Source organism: Augochlora pura, chromosome 9, assembly GCF_028453695.1.
Source record: "Augochlora pura isolate Apur16 chromosome 9, APUR_v2.2.1, whole genome shotgun sequence".
Classification (NCBI taxonomy): Eukaryota; Metazoa; Arthropoda; class Insecta; order Hymenoptera; family Halictidae; genus Augochlora; species Augochlora pura.
In genome coordinates, this window is record NC_135780.1 from 109,745 (window position 1) to 124,636 (window position 14,892).

General features: G+C 33.2%; 2 protein-coding genes across 6 annotated transcripts; one reads left to right on the forward strand and one right to left on the reverse strand.

Annotated features, from left to right (window-relative positions):
* The first annotated feature begins 10 nt into the window (after nt 1-10).
* Ranbp21 (exportin-5-like protein Ranbp21) lies at nt 11-5,338 on the forward strand. The gene is made up of 9 exons (XM_078190070.1): nt 11-234; nt 1,091-1,791; nt 1,874-2,191; nt 2,277-3,680; nt 3,749-4,003; nt 4,110-4,233; nt 4,308-4,644; nt 4,730-5,099; nt 5,177-5,338. The coding sequence occupies exons 2-9, from the start codon at nt 1,105-1,107 to the stop codon at nt 5,336-5,338; spliced, it is 3,657 nt and encodes a 1,218-aa protein (XP_078046196.1). The 5' UTR covers nt 11-234; nt 1,091-1,104.
* Nucleotides 5,339-6,770: 1,432 nt separating this feature from the next.
* Ac13e (Adenylyl cyclase 13E) lies at nt 6,771-14,342 on the reverse strand. 5 transcript variants are annotated; one of them, XM_078190061.1, is made up of 10 exons: nt 13,800-14,342; nt 13,115-13,414; nt 11,624-12,993; nt 11,294-11,548; nt 10,913-11,206; nt 10,755-10,837; nt 10,516-10,671; nt 10,235-10,434; nt 8,624-10,151; nt 6,771-8,517 (listed from the first exon to the last, which is right to left on the reverse strand). In XM_078190061.1, exons 2-10 carry the CDS (start codon nt 13,402-13,404, stop codon nt 8,353-8,355), a joined length of 4,341 nt encoding a protein of 1,446 aa, XP_078046187.1. In that variant the 5' UTR covers nt 13,405-13,414; nt 13,800-14,342; the 3' UTR covers nt 6,771-8,352. The 5 variants fall into 5 exon arrangements, with proteins under 5 accessions (XP_078046187.1, XP_078046190.1, XP_078046185.1 ...); XM_078190064.1 differs by having other exon boundaries at nt 8,624-8,772; nt 8,863-10,151; nt 10,755-11,206; XM_078190059.1 differs by having other exon boundaries at nt 10,755-11,206; nt 13,115-13,397.
* Between the last annotated feature and the right edge of the window lie 550 nt (nt 14,343-14,892).

Below are 14,892 nucleotides of genomic sequence, written 5' to 3' on the forward strand. Positions count from 1 at the left end.
ATTCAAATCACCTAGAGGGCAGTACGTATTTTACGTATGGTATATGTAATCGTCCAACGTGCCGCGTATCTCTCAGAAACGAATTTATTTGACTAAGTATAAGATCAGCATTTATGCACGCCGCGAATTTTTGATTCCTGTAACAACAACCAGATATGAATTGACAGATCATATTGGCAGAAATCTTGCCAAACTGTATCTTCGATTCGCTTCGATCCACGATCGCGTTACAAGGTGAGTATGTACCTTCTGTCAAGGCATGCTGATCAGGACATGCTGTGCACACTTCACAAGCTGCTTCGCCTCGTGTTTTCCTTTCATTCTAATTACATTATTTTGTATCATCTGCTTCTTGCACAAATTTCTACTATTTCACGTAAGCAAACATAATAGACACGAAGCACTGATACTTTTTGCAAAACACTTTTATCTTCATAAGCTTCACTCCCAATTTTGAATTTAAAAAAAGTAGCGTTATTTTATAAATTTTAAGAGATCCTTGTACTATTTTGTCCATTTAATGTTTTTTTTTATTCAACAACTTGTATATATGACCTATAGGAATCATACTTTAACAAACATAAAATAAGACTTAATTTAACAGTGATAAATAATATTTATCAAAATGCTGGCTCCAAAAGAGGAAACTAGTCTTAGGAAATTCTGTCATTTAAAGTAGAAATTGAAAAATCAACAATATTTCTTGTACATATGTTTTTCAAGCTAAATAATTGGCTATCATTTTTTTCCATTTAACCATAGTTTTTATGTGGGTACTACATAAATATGGACCATTATTTATGTAAAGTGTAGTGAATCTGTCTCTTGATCTTAGTAATATCTATTATTGTATGCGCTAGACATATAATATAATTATTCTTTTATATTACTAGATTAAATCTACCACACGTAAGGTTTATGTATTACAAGAAATCTTATAATTTTTGATGTTATTGCTTCAATATGATAATCAAACATGTGAAAAGTTGAAGGATATACCTTCAACCTATCATTAATTTATTACAATGTAGTAAAAATATAAACATTTATAGAAAATTATAGAACATCATTGTGTATTAATTTGTTACAGTACAATAAGTAGGGATGGAGTTTGGTGCAGGAGATGTTGCCCAAATATCAGCGGAACTTGCTCAAGTGGTAGAAGTGATGATGTCACCAAACGTACCACAACAACAACGTTTGGAAGTATACAATGCCTGCGAACGTTTTAAAGAATCTTCACCTTTATGCGCACAATGTGGACTATATCTAGCACAGAAATCACCAAACAGAAGTTCCGTAGTTCGTCATTTTGGTCTACAGCTTATGGAGCATTGTATAAAGTATCGATGGACTCAAATATCACAATCAGAAAAAATCTTCATAAAGGAAAATGCAATGAAACTGCTACAAGAAGGTGCAGAACCATTGTTGCAAGAAGAAGCCCATATTAAAGATGCATTATCTCGGGTTGTGGTAGAGATGATCAAACGAGAATGGCCACAACAATGGCCTACACTCCTCGCCGAACTTAGTCAAGCTTGTACAAGAGGCGAAAGTCAAACTGAACTAGTTCTTCTTGTTTTCCTAAGGCTTGTGGAAGATGTTGCACTTTTGCAAACATTAGAATCTAATCAAAGGAGGAAGGACATCTATCAAGCGCTTAACACAAATATGGCTGAGATTTTTAGCTTTTTTTTAAGATTAATGGAACAACATTTCTCAGAGTTTCAAAAGAAGAGTAGTTTAGGTTGTACTTCTGAGGCAGCTGCACATAGCAAGATTGTACAGGTGAGTTTAGCATAAAAGTTTTAAAGTATATAATATATAAGTTGAATATATAGAATTATATTTAATTATTCTTATTTGATAGGTAGTATTATCTACATTAACTGGATTCGTAGAGTGGATTTCAATAAATCATGTCATGGCAGAAGACGGTAGACTATTGCAAATATTATGTCTTCTTTTGGGGGATCCAATATTTCAATGTTCAGCTGGTGAATGCTTATTAGAAATTGTAAATCGTAAAGGGAAAGCTGAAGAAAGAAAACAGTTAATGATACTATTTTCCGAAGATGCTCTAAGATATATTTATGCAGCAGCAACTGCTGTGCCACCTGTGACTGGGTCTAATGAATTTATTAACTCCTCAAATAATCATTATTTGTTTTTGAAAAAACTTACACAGGTAGATATCTTAATTTTCTAAGTTCAAAATAATAGAATAAATTATTCAATATATTATTAAGAAATTAATTAGACAATAAATTTAGGTACTAACTGGAATGGCAACACAACTTTGCGCACTTTGGTGTAAAGATGATTGTTCTAGCATTAGACCAACACATTTCAACATATTTTTAGACACAGTAATGACTTTTACTATGTCTTCAAGTCTGACACTTATACACATGGCAAATGCAATATGGATAATGCTTTTTAAACACGAACAAATAAAACAGGATCAATTGTTATTGACATACGTACCAAAATATGTAGAAAACACAGCTCCAAAATTGATAAAAGTTTCATATCCACATGGTGGACAAAGCAACGGAATGAGTTCATATTGCCTCGCTGATTACGATTCGGAAGAAGAATTTAATGTATTTGTTCATAGACTTAGGACTGATTTATTGGAAGGATTTCGACAAGCAACGATGGCAGCACCGTTAGTAACATTTACTTATGTGCAACAATGGTTGACAGCTAAAATAACTGAAGGTATGGCAGATCTTGGATATAAATGCGACCAGAATGATCTGCTATATCAGGAATGGGAAGCTGTCGGAAATGCATTGGATTCTGTTGTATCAAGAATTCTTTTGAGTAACGAACGACCAAGTGTGCAAACTGGCTTGCAACTATTGGAATTATGTATTGGTTACTCTCCACACGATCCTTGGATACTATCAGCTTTGCTCTCTTGCATTAGTGCCCTTTTTGTGTTCCTATCTATGTCAACTGGTTCAATGGCTATGCCTGGGGTAGCCATCTTACCAAGAGTGTTAGAAAAAATCTTTGCTGCATTAGTATTTGAATTACCTGGTGAAACGAAGGATACTCGATCTAAGTCAGCAAAGAATGTAAGACATCATGCAGCAAGTCTTATGGTCAAGATCAGTCTGAAGTATCCATTGTTACTTCTACCAGTTTTTGAACAGATACATACAATGGTTCGTGGCTTGGCTAGAGAACCTAGTTCCTTATCCAAGATGGAGGCTATCACATTGTATGCAGCATTGCTACTAATATCCAATCACTTCTGTGATTATGAAAGACAAACTAGATTTATCGCTGAAGTAATTGATGAAGCATCGACAAAATTTATTGCTATTGGAGCCAATGCATTTAAAGGCCCACTAGAACTAATGAGACTCGTAGGATTGGATCTACCCCCAGTTGAAAGTATGACAGAGGATCCAGCTGGTCAAAATCGATGTGATTTAGTGGTTTGCATTTTTACAATATTGAGTGTTGTAAAACGATGTACTATTCCGGACGATCCGGATCGCGCTGCAAGGGGTAATTTTGTTGCTGCACTTAGTGAAAGTGGAAATCCGGTCTATAGAAATCCTGCTACACCTCATATAATTCCACTTTTGCCTACACTTTTCGCATTACTTAGAGTAATGAATGCTTTATTCACTCCTGCAGCACTAGCAGCTTTATCAGAGGTAAATAAATAATTGATAAATCATTCATTTAATAAAATAAAAGTACTTATAATAAATACTGTTTTTAGGGATACAAAAGCGCTCATGAGCTATTGGAGTCAGAGAAGGCAAGTTTATTAGGTTTGAATGTAACAAATGATAATACCTCTGAACCCGATCAAACTTCGGGTAGCGCCGTCACTCGGATGCAATCATTTCTTAGTACTATTCATGAGCAGAGCTATCATATGTTAGGTAGTGGATTCCATATGATTGGTAGAGATTTTTATCAATTACCTGGTTTAGCACCAGCACTTATCAATTCAGTTTTTTCTAACTTGGAGGTAATTTTTTACTTTTTCTGATTCTAAAATTCTGGAAAAGTATATACGTATTTTAAAGTTGCATAGGTGCCTGTTTAAATCTGCAGATTTCATTCTTTGGTTCCAGATGATTCCAGACTACAGATTACGACCTATTATACGTGTCTTTATGAAGCCATTTATATATTACTGCCCCCCTGCATTTTATGAAAGTGTTCTAGTACCTGTACTGGCTCACGTTTCCACGCATAGTAATATATTTTCGTCTTCCACTATTTGATAACATTTTGTTAACATTCGTTTAAATTTTAATTGCATTTTGCAGTGTGCCAAAGATTAAGTGCCAAGTGGCAGTATATTGCACATCTTTACGAGTCTGGTGGATTAGATGAAGAAAATACTAACACGCAAGAAGTTATTACTGACATGTTAAATCGAAATTTAACGAGAGACTTTGTAGATGTACTGAAAGTGGCTCTTGTTGGAGGTGCAGCTAGTGACGCAACTCCTTTAGATATAATGGAACAAGAGATAGGGGGAATGGCAATAGATCATCCATCGTCACGTGGCAATAGTATAGTTGCAGAAGTCGTCAGTGAATTGGGTACTTTTGTCCTTCGACATCCATCAACGTGTCATAGTGTTGTATTATGCGTCTTAGGGTAATGAACACTTCTAGTATTTTAATTCTGCGTTCAAGTATAAGAATTGATCAAATTTCAAAATAACGATTTTTATTTTATTTAGAGCTTTAACTTGGAATGATTCAAATGCCAGTTTGAAAGCTACAATGCTAACGGGGCCAGTTGTTCGAGCATTAGCAGCTGATGGTAGTCTAACGCCTGCTATGGCTGCGCACATTATGGTAGCTATTCTCCAAGGTTTACAACTTCATGGCCAACACGAGGCTAATCAGGGTTCGCTTATAACTTTGGGTACACAAGTGTACGAATGTCTGCGACCTAAATTTCCGAATATTATTGAAGTAATGCAAAAAATTCCGGGTATAAATCCCACTGATCTACAGCGTTTTGACGAGAAGATGGCCATAGTTAGTTCTAAAGGTAATAAGGTTGAGAAAGGAAAGAAGGATCTTTTCAAGAAGATTACAAACCAGGTAAAATTGCTCAAATTTTAGGGGAAATATAACAAAACTGTATTGTATAAGTGTATATTTTGTAATATTTATTACAGCTCGTTGGTCGAAGCGTTGGTCAGTTATTCCGTAAAGAAGTTAAGATAGATAATTTACCACGGATAGAAGTTTTTGGAAAATCACAACACATACGCGTTGACGATATCTCTAATAATGCTACTGATACTGGCATCAAAGCTTTATTTGCAGGACCCACGTAGCAGAAACTACATTTAGATGACCATATTATGAACACCTGGTCAGAATTGATAAATAACAAAAATTCATCGTGAAAGCGACCTCCTAGAAAACGAAAATGGAATTATAGATAAGAAAATCCTGTACCGAAAATAAGATATCATAGAAATAAGTTTCCTTCGAGCAATTTTTTTTAATTATTCGTGATGCTGAACGTGTGCATACAGTCTGGAAGAACTGCGCGATACATACATAAATTACACATTATATGTATGTATCACAGATAGAATATAAAATTGTAAAGATTATGCTTACGCGCACATTCAACGTCAATTGTGAATAGTTTGTAAAAAAATCTAATGCTATTTATGAAAATTATCTTATTTTTGGTTCGGGATTTTAACTTAAAAATTAGAATTTGTTCAATGGATATCTTCTAGGGATGCATGCGTGCGAGAATCTGTATGTGTGTATGCACAGTATGTGTGGTGTGTAGAAATACGCACTTGTAACATAAGAAAGACGTTCGTCGCTAAAGAACAACATGCGACAATTCTGGTACAAGAAATTAAAACTAACAAAACAGAGTCCAAATAATTGATAAATTATATATTAAGTTGCACGCATTTATTTCTGTTCTTCTTCATTTACATAAAATCTCTTTTTAGGAGCATGATTTTAAATAATCACGTAATGCGTAGAACAGATTTGTAAACAATATTTCGCTATAATATATAATACAGAGGTTGTTGATTTGTACAAAACAATTTTTACAATTTGGTATAAAAGTTTTTATGCAAATCATTTATAATTGTTCTCGAACAAGCAAAATCTGTACATTTTTTGGCACTTTTTAAAAGCGCTGTTATAATATAACATTTTAAATCAATATTTGTGTTCTAAATTTAATGAATATTTGTTGTGTCGTATAGGAGTTTTTACTACTTAAAAAAAATATAAAGGCCATTCATTATGTATGGAATTATTTTATTAAATAATTTTATTGAAGTTGGTGAGAATGTAGCGTTCTACTTGCTGACACATTTAAATAATAATTATCGATTGAAAATGTAATATTTTCGTATTTTGTTACTAATAATTTTAAAGTTATTTTTAATTAGTTATATTATTGTGACAACTAGCACTCCAGCTATCGCAAGATACTTGGATTAGCATTTTGTAATACAATTGTCATCATATATTCAATAGTGACACTATACAAAATCATGGATATTATTAATTAGTCACTTTATATATGACAATCATCACAGGTGATACTCAAACGACAAACGATATTACAATAGAGACAGTGTTTTTTAAAAATCGAAATTACAATAATAGGTATACAGGGATTTAAAGATTGTAGTAACCTCTGCTAGATATGTCGATGTATTTGGAAAGTTTCAAGTATTAATACTTGATATGAAAGTACATTATACGTGTTTATACTGCCTATCGTATCGAAAATTGCATTTATTTTTAATTAAACTTCCCGAAAATATATTTCTTTTCAAAGTATTACTAAATGTTTTTAAACAGGTTTGACAAGACTTAAATTTCTATATATTTAACATTTTATTACTCTTTTCTCTTAGCCATTGTAAATATTCATAAAAATTTTGAGATTCGTACTCTTTTCAATATAAGTTAAAATAGAAAAAATACATGGGAGGGATTTTTTTACCCATATAAATAATTTTAAAAATTCGATTGCACTTAAAATACCAAAAGAGATTTTAGTTTCGTTTAAATATCATTTTATATATTTCTTTCTCAATACTTTAGAAAAAATAAATATTAAATAACAAAGTTTTATGGAATGCTAATTTATGGAACAAGCTTTTATTAGTTGACATGATAATCATTAGTGTAAATCCTGAGGCACTTTTACTAAAGGATTTCAATAATTTGCTTTTAACGTCGTTTAACTGGAACAGAATGTTATGTTCACATGGAATTACTGAGTACTACTTTTTTGAGAATTATAACAACCTTAAAACAGGTTCTTTTCTAATCTCAGACTCATAAAAAATCAATAAAAAATAATCCAGGATCGTATTCACTTAAGTAGTATATGTAATTATAGCATGGATAGGTGACAAATATGACCAAAACTTAGCAATTGAATAAGTCTACAGAAATGTCCCATCACAAAAATTCTATACTTATCAAAGTCACAGATTATTAATCTTTTAATGTAACTATTAAGAGATGAGGCCCAAAATTTCAACTCAACATTTCCTCCCTCTATATACTTTTTTAAAATCAGAACTAGGCTTATGAAGTTATCTAAATCTCTTACAATAATTAATAGTAGATTTGCAAATTCATCAGCTGCTTTAATTGCTGAGATTCATATGGTCCTGTTATTAGTAAATTACTTCTTTAAAAAATGCGCTGAAAAATTAAATACAAATTTTCGATCTCACTAATCTCTCTATGAAACTCGAGGTACTTTGTTATGACACTTTGTTAACATTTCAAAAACAATGCGACTCTTTTCCAAATGCAGTTTACAGTATAAATTATTGTGATTAATTATTTGTATTGGTGAAAATAAGCAAACTGTCCAATCACAATTAAAACTGGAGGAATTATAGAAAGAAAATATCAGAATGATATTCCGTACACGAAATAACAAACAGTTATCGAATAAGTCACACATTTACTAGGAACTATCGATGATGACCGTTGCTTGGCCATGCATTCGTTTATTCGCTCACTCGCGTTTCGTTCATACAGAAAGCACACAAACAACAATGATGCGTACTAATTAACTCAATAAATGTCCCGCGTATATTATATGTAGTATAATGTATAAAGGAAAATTTTTATAATTTCAAGACGACTCTGATTTTGTACTTTATAAAGGTAGGTTTTGGTAGGTCTCGCATTCAATGCTCTTAAATTACGTAAAAAAATACAGTGAACATTTCATTAAGAATAAATATCTTTAATAAGCGAGTAATTGAAGAGTAAAGTACTCTTTTGTTTTCACTTGCAACGTAGACGGTAGATTCATCGCGAATTCATACAATTACGAAATTGGAATATCGTTAGAAGTCTGGTCGTACGCTCGGTGTACGTGAAGTGTAACGTAAAATTGAGAAATTCGTAGACAAATCCTATCGATTTGATCGTTAAATGTTTGAGACGTATAGTTTTTATGCACTCGTCGTAACATTAATATCGTTCTTTTTCCCTATTAATAAAAACACATCCATATTATCTTTTCCCTTAACATAAACTTGGCCACGTGGTTCAAATTCATATTTTCCCGACAGAACATCCAACGAGTTTTTGGCTACCTGTATTCTTCCGGCAACCCCTGTGGAGTCCATTCTAGATGCAATATTTACAGCGTCACCCCAAATATCATAGTACAATTTTGTAGCTCCGATTACGCCGGCGGTAACATCTCCATAGTTAAAACCAATCCTCAAAATTAATTTAAAACCTAACAAATCTCTATTAAAGTCGTACATTACTTTATGCATCGCCATAGCAAAGTCTAATAGCTGAAAAAGATGCGTATACTCATGCTCACTTTGTTGCCTAACTTGCGGATTTAATCCACTCGCCGCCATGAACGTGCTACCAATGGTTTTGATCTTTTCCACGTTCGAGAATTCTGGCATTTCTAGAAGTTCGTCGAAATCACTAATGAGCTCGTTCAACACGCGCAGATACTCTTTACCACCTAAATAAGATTCGTCGTAGAGTTCATTAAAGTTCACTATGCTCGCAAAAATGATTCCCACGGTCTTGTGATTTTGCGAATATTTAGCGGTAGTTTTTAACTGATCAGCGACGTATTTCGGTATAATATTGTGTAAAAGCCAATCGGCCTGGTTCTTCATCGATTGCACACGACTTTTGTCTTGTGCCGCAACTGCATTTCCGTGAAAGCTAAGTCGATAACTGATTTCAAATTCGCGATTCAAAAACCACACTAATAACAGTAATAGTATCATGTCTAAAAAAATTTCAGAATTGTACAATCTTTCGTTGTATTTAATTTCTGCCTCTCGTTGTCTCGTAAATATAATTCTGTATTCATGAATAAGAGTAAGAGTATTGTCGAATACTTCTTTCGTAGTTGTTTCACTGATTCGATTACTTAAGTTAATGACCCGTTGACTTTCTAAAGATTGTAAATGACGCAATGAATCATTGACAAATTGATTGCTGTGATTCTGTTGGTTATACGATATGTGAGTTATTACAAGAAAAAGAAACAACATGCCCATAAACGTTACTAGAAAATTCTTCATCCAACAATTGAGTTGCGTAAAATTACAAAAATGTACTAAACCAACGAAGACCAAGTATCCATAATAATACTCGAAATTATCTAAGTTATGTAAATTGTTACATGTGTAATTAAGCAGTATAGATATGATCGGTAAACCAACCAGAATTGCGCCGCAAATATGCCAAGGATACCATTGCGAAAAGAAATTAAATATTTCCTGTGTTAACGTCGTGTGAACCATATTTGGGGATAAAAGCTGACGGACACATAGTGATACCGCTACAATTTGAATCGTCGTTGCACATACTAGAAAAATCAGATAGTACAATGTCGGCTCGCAAAGCAAGAATAGGGCAACCGACACGGCAGTGTACACCAGTGCCGATATCAAAATATCAAAATACGTATTGAATCTCGAGGTAGCCAGTGTGGGGGGATTACCACTGATACATTCGTTGACTTTATGAGCATTCTCCCTGTATTCCTTTTCCATTTCCTTATCCTTGAAGAAAAGCGTTACACTCGAGAGTGGTGGTTTCACGAAGTATGATCGTTGAGAACTTACATTATCTTGAACGCACCTTTATGATAAAAATAAAATTATATAAATCACGTTATTTTTCCTTAAAACAAATGAAACGAAATTTTAATGCAATACATTTACCTGATTAATTGTAGATCTGACTGTTTTCTTAATTTATGAAAACATGCACCAAAAGTATCTGTAACTGCTGGAGGAAACGGATAGGGTGGTACTGAAGACGACGGCTCATGAACAGAATTCAACGTCGAACTAGAAGTATAGTAGCCACTCACTCTATGTGCTAGTAAGTCTCCCTGAGCCATACCATTCATCAAAAATAACTAAAACATGAGAATTAAGCTAAAAATAACTGAATTTAATTTATATTTTATTTATGCCACTATATTTACAAACAGTAATACCTGCTGCTGTATACTGCTACGTCTACTATTACTTCTGATCCCAGAATCTTTCCTACTACACATTGAAGAAGCACGGCTGAGTGGCTCTTGACCAGATAATAAAGGACTAGAAGGTACAGGGTTTGGATCCATTTCAATGTCATTCTGAGATGTATTCTGTAAAGAAGTAGAACTTATATACAAATAAGACAATATGACCAAACATTATGGAGAAAACTTCTTTTATCGATGTGATTGACCTGCCTAAATCCGTTACGATCTTCATACGATTGAGATTCAGTTTTCGATCGATCGACAATGATTGCTTTGGCTTCTTCCGTTTCTAATGGAGTCATTTCTTCAGTAGTTCGTTGTCTTTGTAAGTATTTCCACGGTTTGTTTCGCACCTTTTTCTTACCGTAACTAGCGATGGATATTGGACTTTTATTCACATTTCCCTTCTCATCTCCAATATCGGTATCTCCATTCTCAGAGTCTAAAATACTTGGCAGAGAGTTTGCTTTCATTCTATAATTGTTTGCATTAGTAACCATATGAAGGTAATGATTTTTCGACCTATACGGATTATTGCAAGAGGCCAAGCGATGACGCGACTGCATCAGAGGAGATATACTTTTTGGAGATATAATACTAGTTATGAACTGACTGGTGAAATCTGATTTCCGACTTTTGATGAAATAAGTCTTTATACCTAAAATCAAATTATATTTCCTATTTTATCACCAGAAACTATTCTTTTATATGAACTTTTGTAATTGATCTTAAACAAATTATATACCATTTATCAGATCTCCATCTTCTGTAATGTATTGATCATTTAGAAAACTTAATGTGTTTTCACTTAAATGAACTCTTCCTGGTTTTCCTGTGCTTTCTAACTTATTTGCCAATGTCACATCATTCGACCAAACATCAAATTTAAATCTTTTGGTACCAACAATTCCACATAGCACAGTTCCAGTGTGTACTCCAACTCTCATATTAACTCCCTCTCTCCTTTCTACATCGAACTGTTTTATAGCTTCTATCATAGCTGTTAAAGAACATGTGTAGATTATTTTATACCTACATATTACTGTTTCAAAACATTAGAAAGTGGATAAATTACCTAGTCCCATTTCAATACAGCATTTTGCATGATCAGGCCTTGGTTCTGGACATCCACTTACACAATAATAACAGTCTCCCAATGTAGAAATTTTCTCACATCCGTGATCTTCGCACAAATCATCAAATCTCTCGAATAAATCATTTAAAATGCCTACCAATTGTTCTGCAGTTTTATTGGAACTCATTCGAGTAAACCCAACAATATCAGCGAATAAAATACTAACATTTTCCATTGAATGCATATTGAAAGGGCGAAATAGTGAACGTATATCCGTATTATTGGACGGTATAGAACCTTTTTTTAAAGAATCTTCACGCTCTCTTTCGCGTTCACTTTCTTCCATTAACCAAGCCGCAACTTTCGGTGGCATTACCGAATGAATCATTTTTTCTTTAAGTTGTTTCTCCATTTCCAATTGACGTCGAACTAATAGCGACTGACCAACTTTCATAAATGTACCACGCATTCTTACAAAAGTCATTATTAAAATATGTATACCTATCAAATGAATGCAGACTTGCATTAGGATTCTTATCCCAAGACTTGTAGAAAAATAGTTATCGTCTGAGAACGAACGGCTCGATATGTTGCTACTTAAAAAATAATTCGACATTTCGTCGCTTTTATGAGGCAATATATTTTCTCCCAATACTGATGTTGTACTGCTCGCTCCTTTAGAAATTAAGTCGTTGGTAGAAGCATTTATAATGAAGTTAACATTAGCTAATGTTGATGTTATGTTGGAATTTAAATTCTTTAGACCATTTGTATCATTTAAAGCTTCACTTAATAACTTTGAACCTTGAAATAATGATACATTTATATTTGATTTCATACTTGCTGTTGCATATTCGTTGTCATTGTGCATCACATTTGTGATATAATCTAGTGCAGTATTATTTTCTGCAGAATTAATTGTTAAATTATATTTGCTAAAAAACTTTTGTCTTGCACTTTTTGTACCATATAGGTAGGCAGTCAAAAATTCAAATAGAAAGGAATAAACTGTAGATATACCCACACAAACATATAATGGCATTGGCAACACAGTGTAAATCAGTAACAGGATTTCTGAGCACAATGCAAAATGCCCGACTAGAGTTAAGCCATCTATGTATGGTGGTACTATTGCAAGAAAGAGTAAAGATAATATGCAAAGCATAAATGCAACTCCTAATGAAATTTGTAGCACATAGGTTTTGTAATAATCTGTATGTGTTAAATATAAGACTGCCGATACCATGGTTCCAATAATTGTAAATACTACTGTTATAGCAGGCCATGATGTAGTATTATATTCTGTTCCAATTATTACAAAGTATGCCAACCATGATAAAGAAACCAATAAAATATATGTTAGGGCATATCTGAAATATATATATATATATACATATATATATATATACATATATAAATATGTATATGTAATGTATGTAATATATTAATCTCTCTAGCCATAAGCAAATTATGTGTTACTGTGCTACATACCGGAATCTTAATCTAATTTGTGGAAAGGCACTTCTTTTAAATTGTTCTTCAAGTATTTCAGAATCAAATTTTGGATTCCACCAAGACCTTGGTGCTGCACGTTCAAATGGTACTGGAAGGCTAATTCCACAACATCCGAGACCTTGACCATTATGTGCCAAATATGTTTGTATGCATGGTGCTAAAGATATATGAATTTCATCTGCAGCACCTTCACTATCATCTTTAGCTCTTGTGAAACTAACAGATGAACTACGTTTTCGATTTAAAGGAGGAGTCATACCTGACATTCAAATAATACTAAAAATAAATGTTATTTTAATTTATATTATTTATAGAAATAACAAACTACTTTACAGCTTAATTTTTAAATGTAGACATTAATGTATAATTACAAGGTAAATGTATTGTAAAATAAATTAAGATTTTTCTCAACACTATTTAAAAATATATGAATATTGTAAAAGTGATTTCAAATAATTGTTACTTTACCGAGTACTAGAGATATATATCATTCAAATTCGCGTTTGTACTTTAAAAATAATTTAACAGTTATAGTGGATATTGAACTTATCCAATTACGATGAAGGTAGTTATAGAATATTTATTTCAAATGACAGCGTGTTTCTTAACTTAATTTACAATGGATGATACCGTCGTCAAAATAATATATGTAGTTACATACGTTAATTCTTTTGACAGATAAAGTTACAGCCGGTTAATTCGCTTCAATCACTGGCGAAATCGCCACAAAACTAAGGAAATCATCTTCCCCGCAGACATCGGAGTTTCTTCGCTTAATCAGCTTGCTTTGAAAAATCTCATTTTGGTGTTCGACTTGATTGCGTGGCGTGCGCAACATTCGTGAGCAAAATTATTATTTTTAAGCACCAGAACTAAAAACAATTTGTTGCGACAGATTTACAATTGTATATTATTAAGAACGCCCATTCAAATGTTTCAAATCTTCTCTTCTATAATGCACCATAGCCATCTTGAATCTGTCGATGACAGCGCCCACGAATATGTATGTAGAAAGCTCACACAGGCATTTAACACATTTAATCGTGTTTTACGAACGATGAGTTGCACTGACAATGAGTGTCACGGGATGGAAAAATATTTAGCACAAAGTTCAATTAAACTTTAAAACCAGCGTTGTCCACGGGAGACGAAACGAGGGGCCCCTCATACGCCGGTATCCCCTTCCAAACGTTCATTTTTTCGACCAAGCAAAAATAGGTTTGCAAATTTCTTCGTAGCCGTAGCGACTTCGTGGAGAATGTATAGCGCGCGAAATTGTAAAAGCTAGTAAAGCGTGCGTCGGCAATAACAAGTTAAGGACAATAGTTTCACACTAAATTTAATTTTTTTAATTTCTTCTTAGAATTGCCACTTAATATTTACAAATTTCGAAACAGTCGTGTCATTATAAGAATTAAAATATTAACCACCTCAAGTTTAAAATTGGAAACAGTAGTATTTAAAAATAAGAATTTCAAGATTCTATTGGTATTTAAAAAAAAAAAAACGATCAAGAAATAGAAATCTGAAAAAAGGAAAGGATCTAAAAATAGAAATACTCTTGTACAAGTTGGAATTAAAGTTAATATGGTACCTAATTATTCCAGTTCCAATCAATGCAAAGAAAATTTCTTTGCCGCCATTCGCTAATGGATCAGACTGCGTCCTAGAAGTGCGAATGCAACGAATTGCTGCCCTCTGATTGGCTGACGATTCACAGTAAAAAGTTTTTTCGGATATTACTCGAAAAATAC

Excerpts from the sequence above, each read along its gene's own strand:
- Ranbp21 (XM_078190070.1), top strand. The coding sequence starts at position 1,105 with ATGGAGTTTGGTGCAGGAGATGTTGCCCAAATATCAGCGGAACTTGCT. Across the intron at positions 4,234-4,307 it reads GGCTCACGTTTCCACGCATA|TGTGCCAAAGATTAAGTGCC; the intron begins GTAATATATTTT and ends TGCATTTTGCAG. Across the intron at positions 4,645-4,729 it reads GTTGTATTATGCGTCTTAGG|AGCTTTAACTTGGAATGATT; the intron begins GTAATGAACACT and ends TATTTTATTTAG.
- Ac13e (XM_078190058.1), bottom strand. The coding sequence starts at position 13,404 with ATGTCAGGTATGACTCCTCCTTTAAATCGAAAACGTAGTTCATCTGTT. Across the intron at positions 11,549-11,623 it reads CTGTATTGAAATGGGACTAG|CTATGATAGAAGCTATAAAA; the intron begins GTAATTTATCCA and ends GTTCTTTAACAG. Across the intron at positions 11,207-11,293 it reads AGATGGAGATCTGATAAATG|GTATAAAGACTTATTTCATC; the intron begins GTATATAATTTG and ends ATTTGATTTTAG.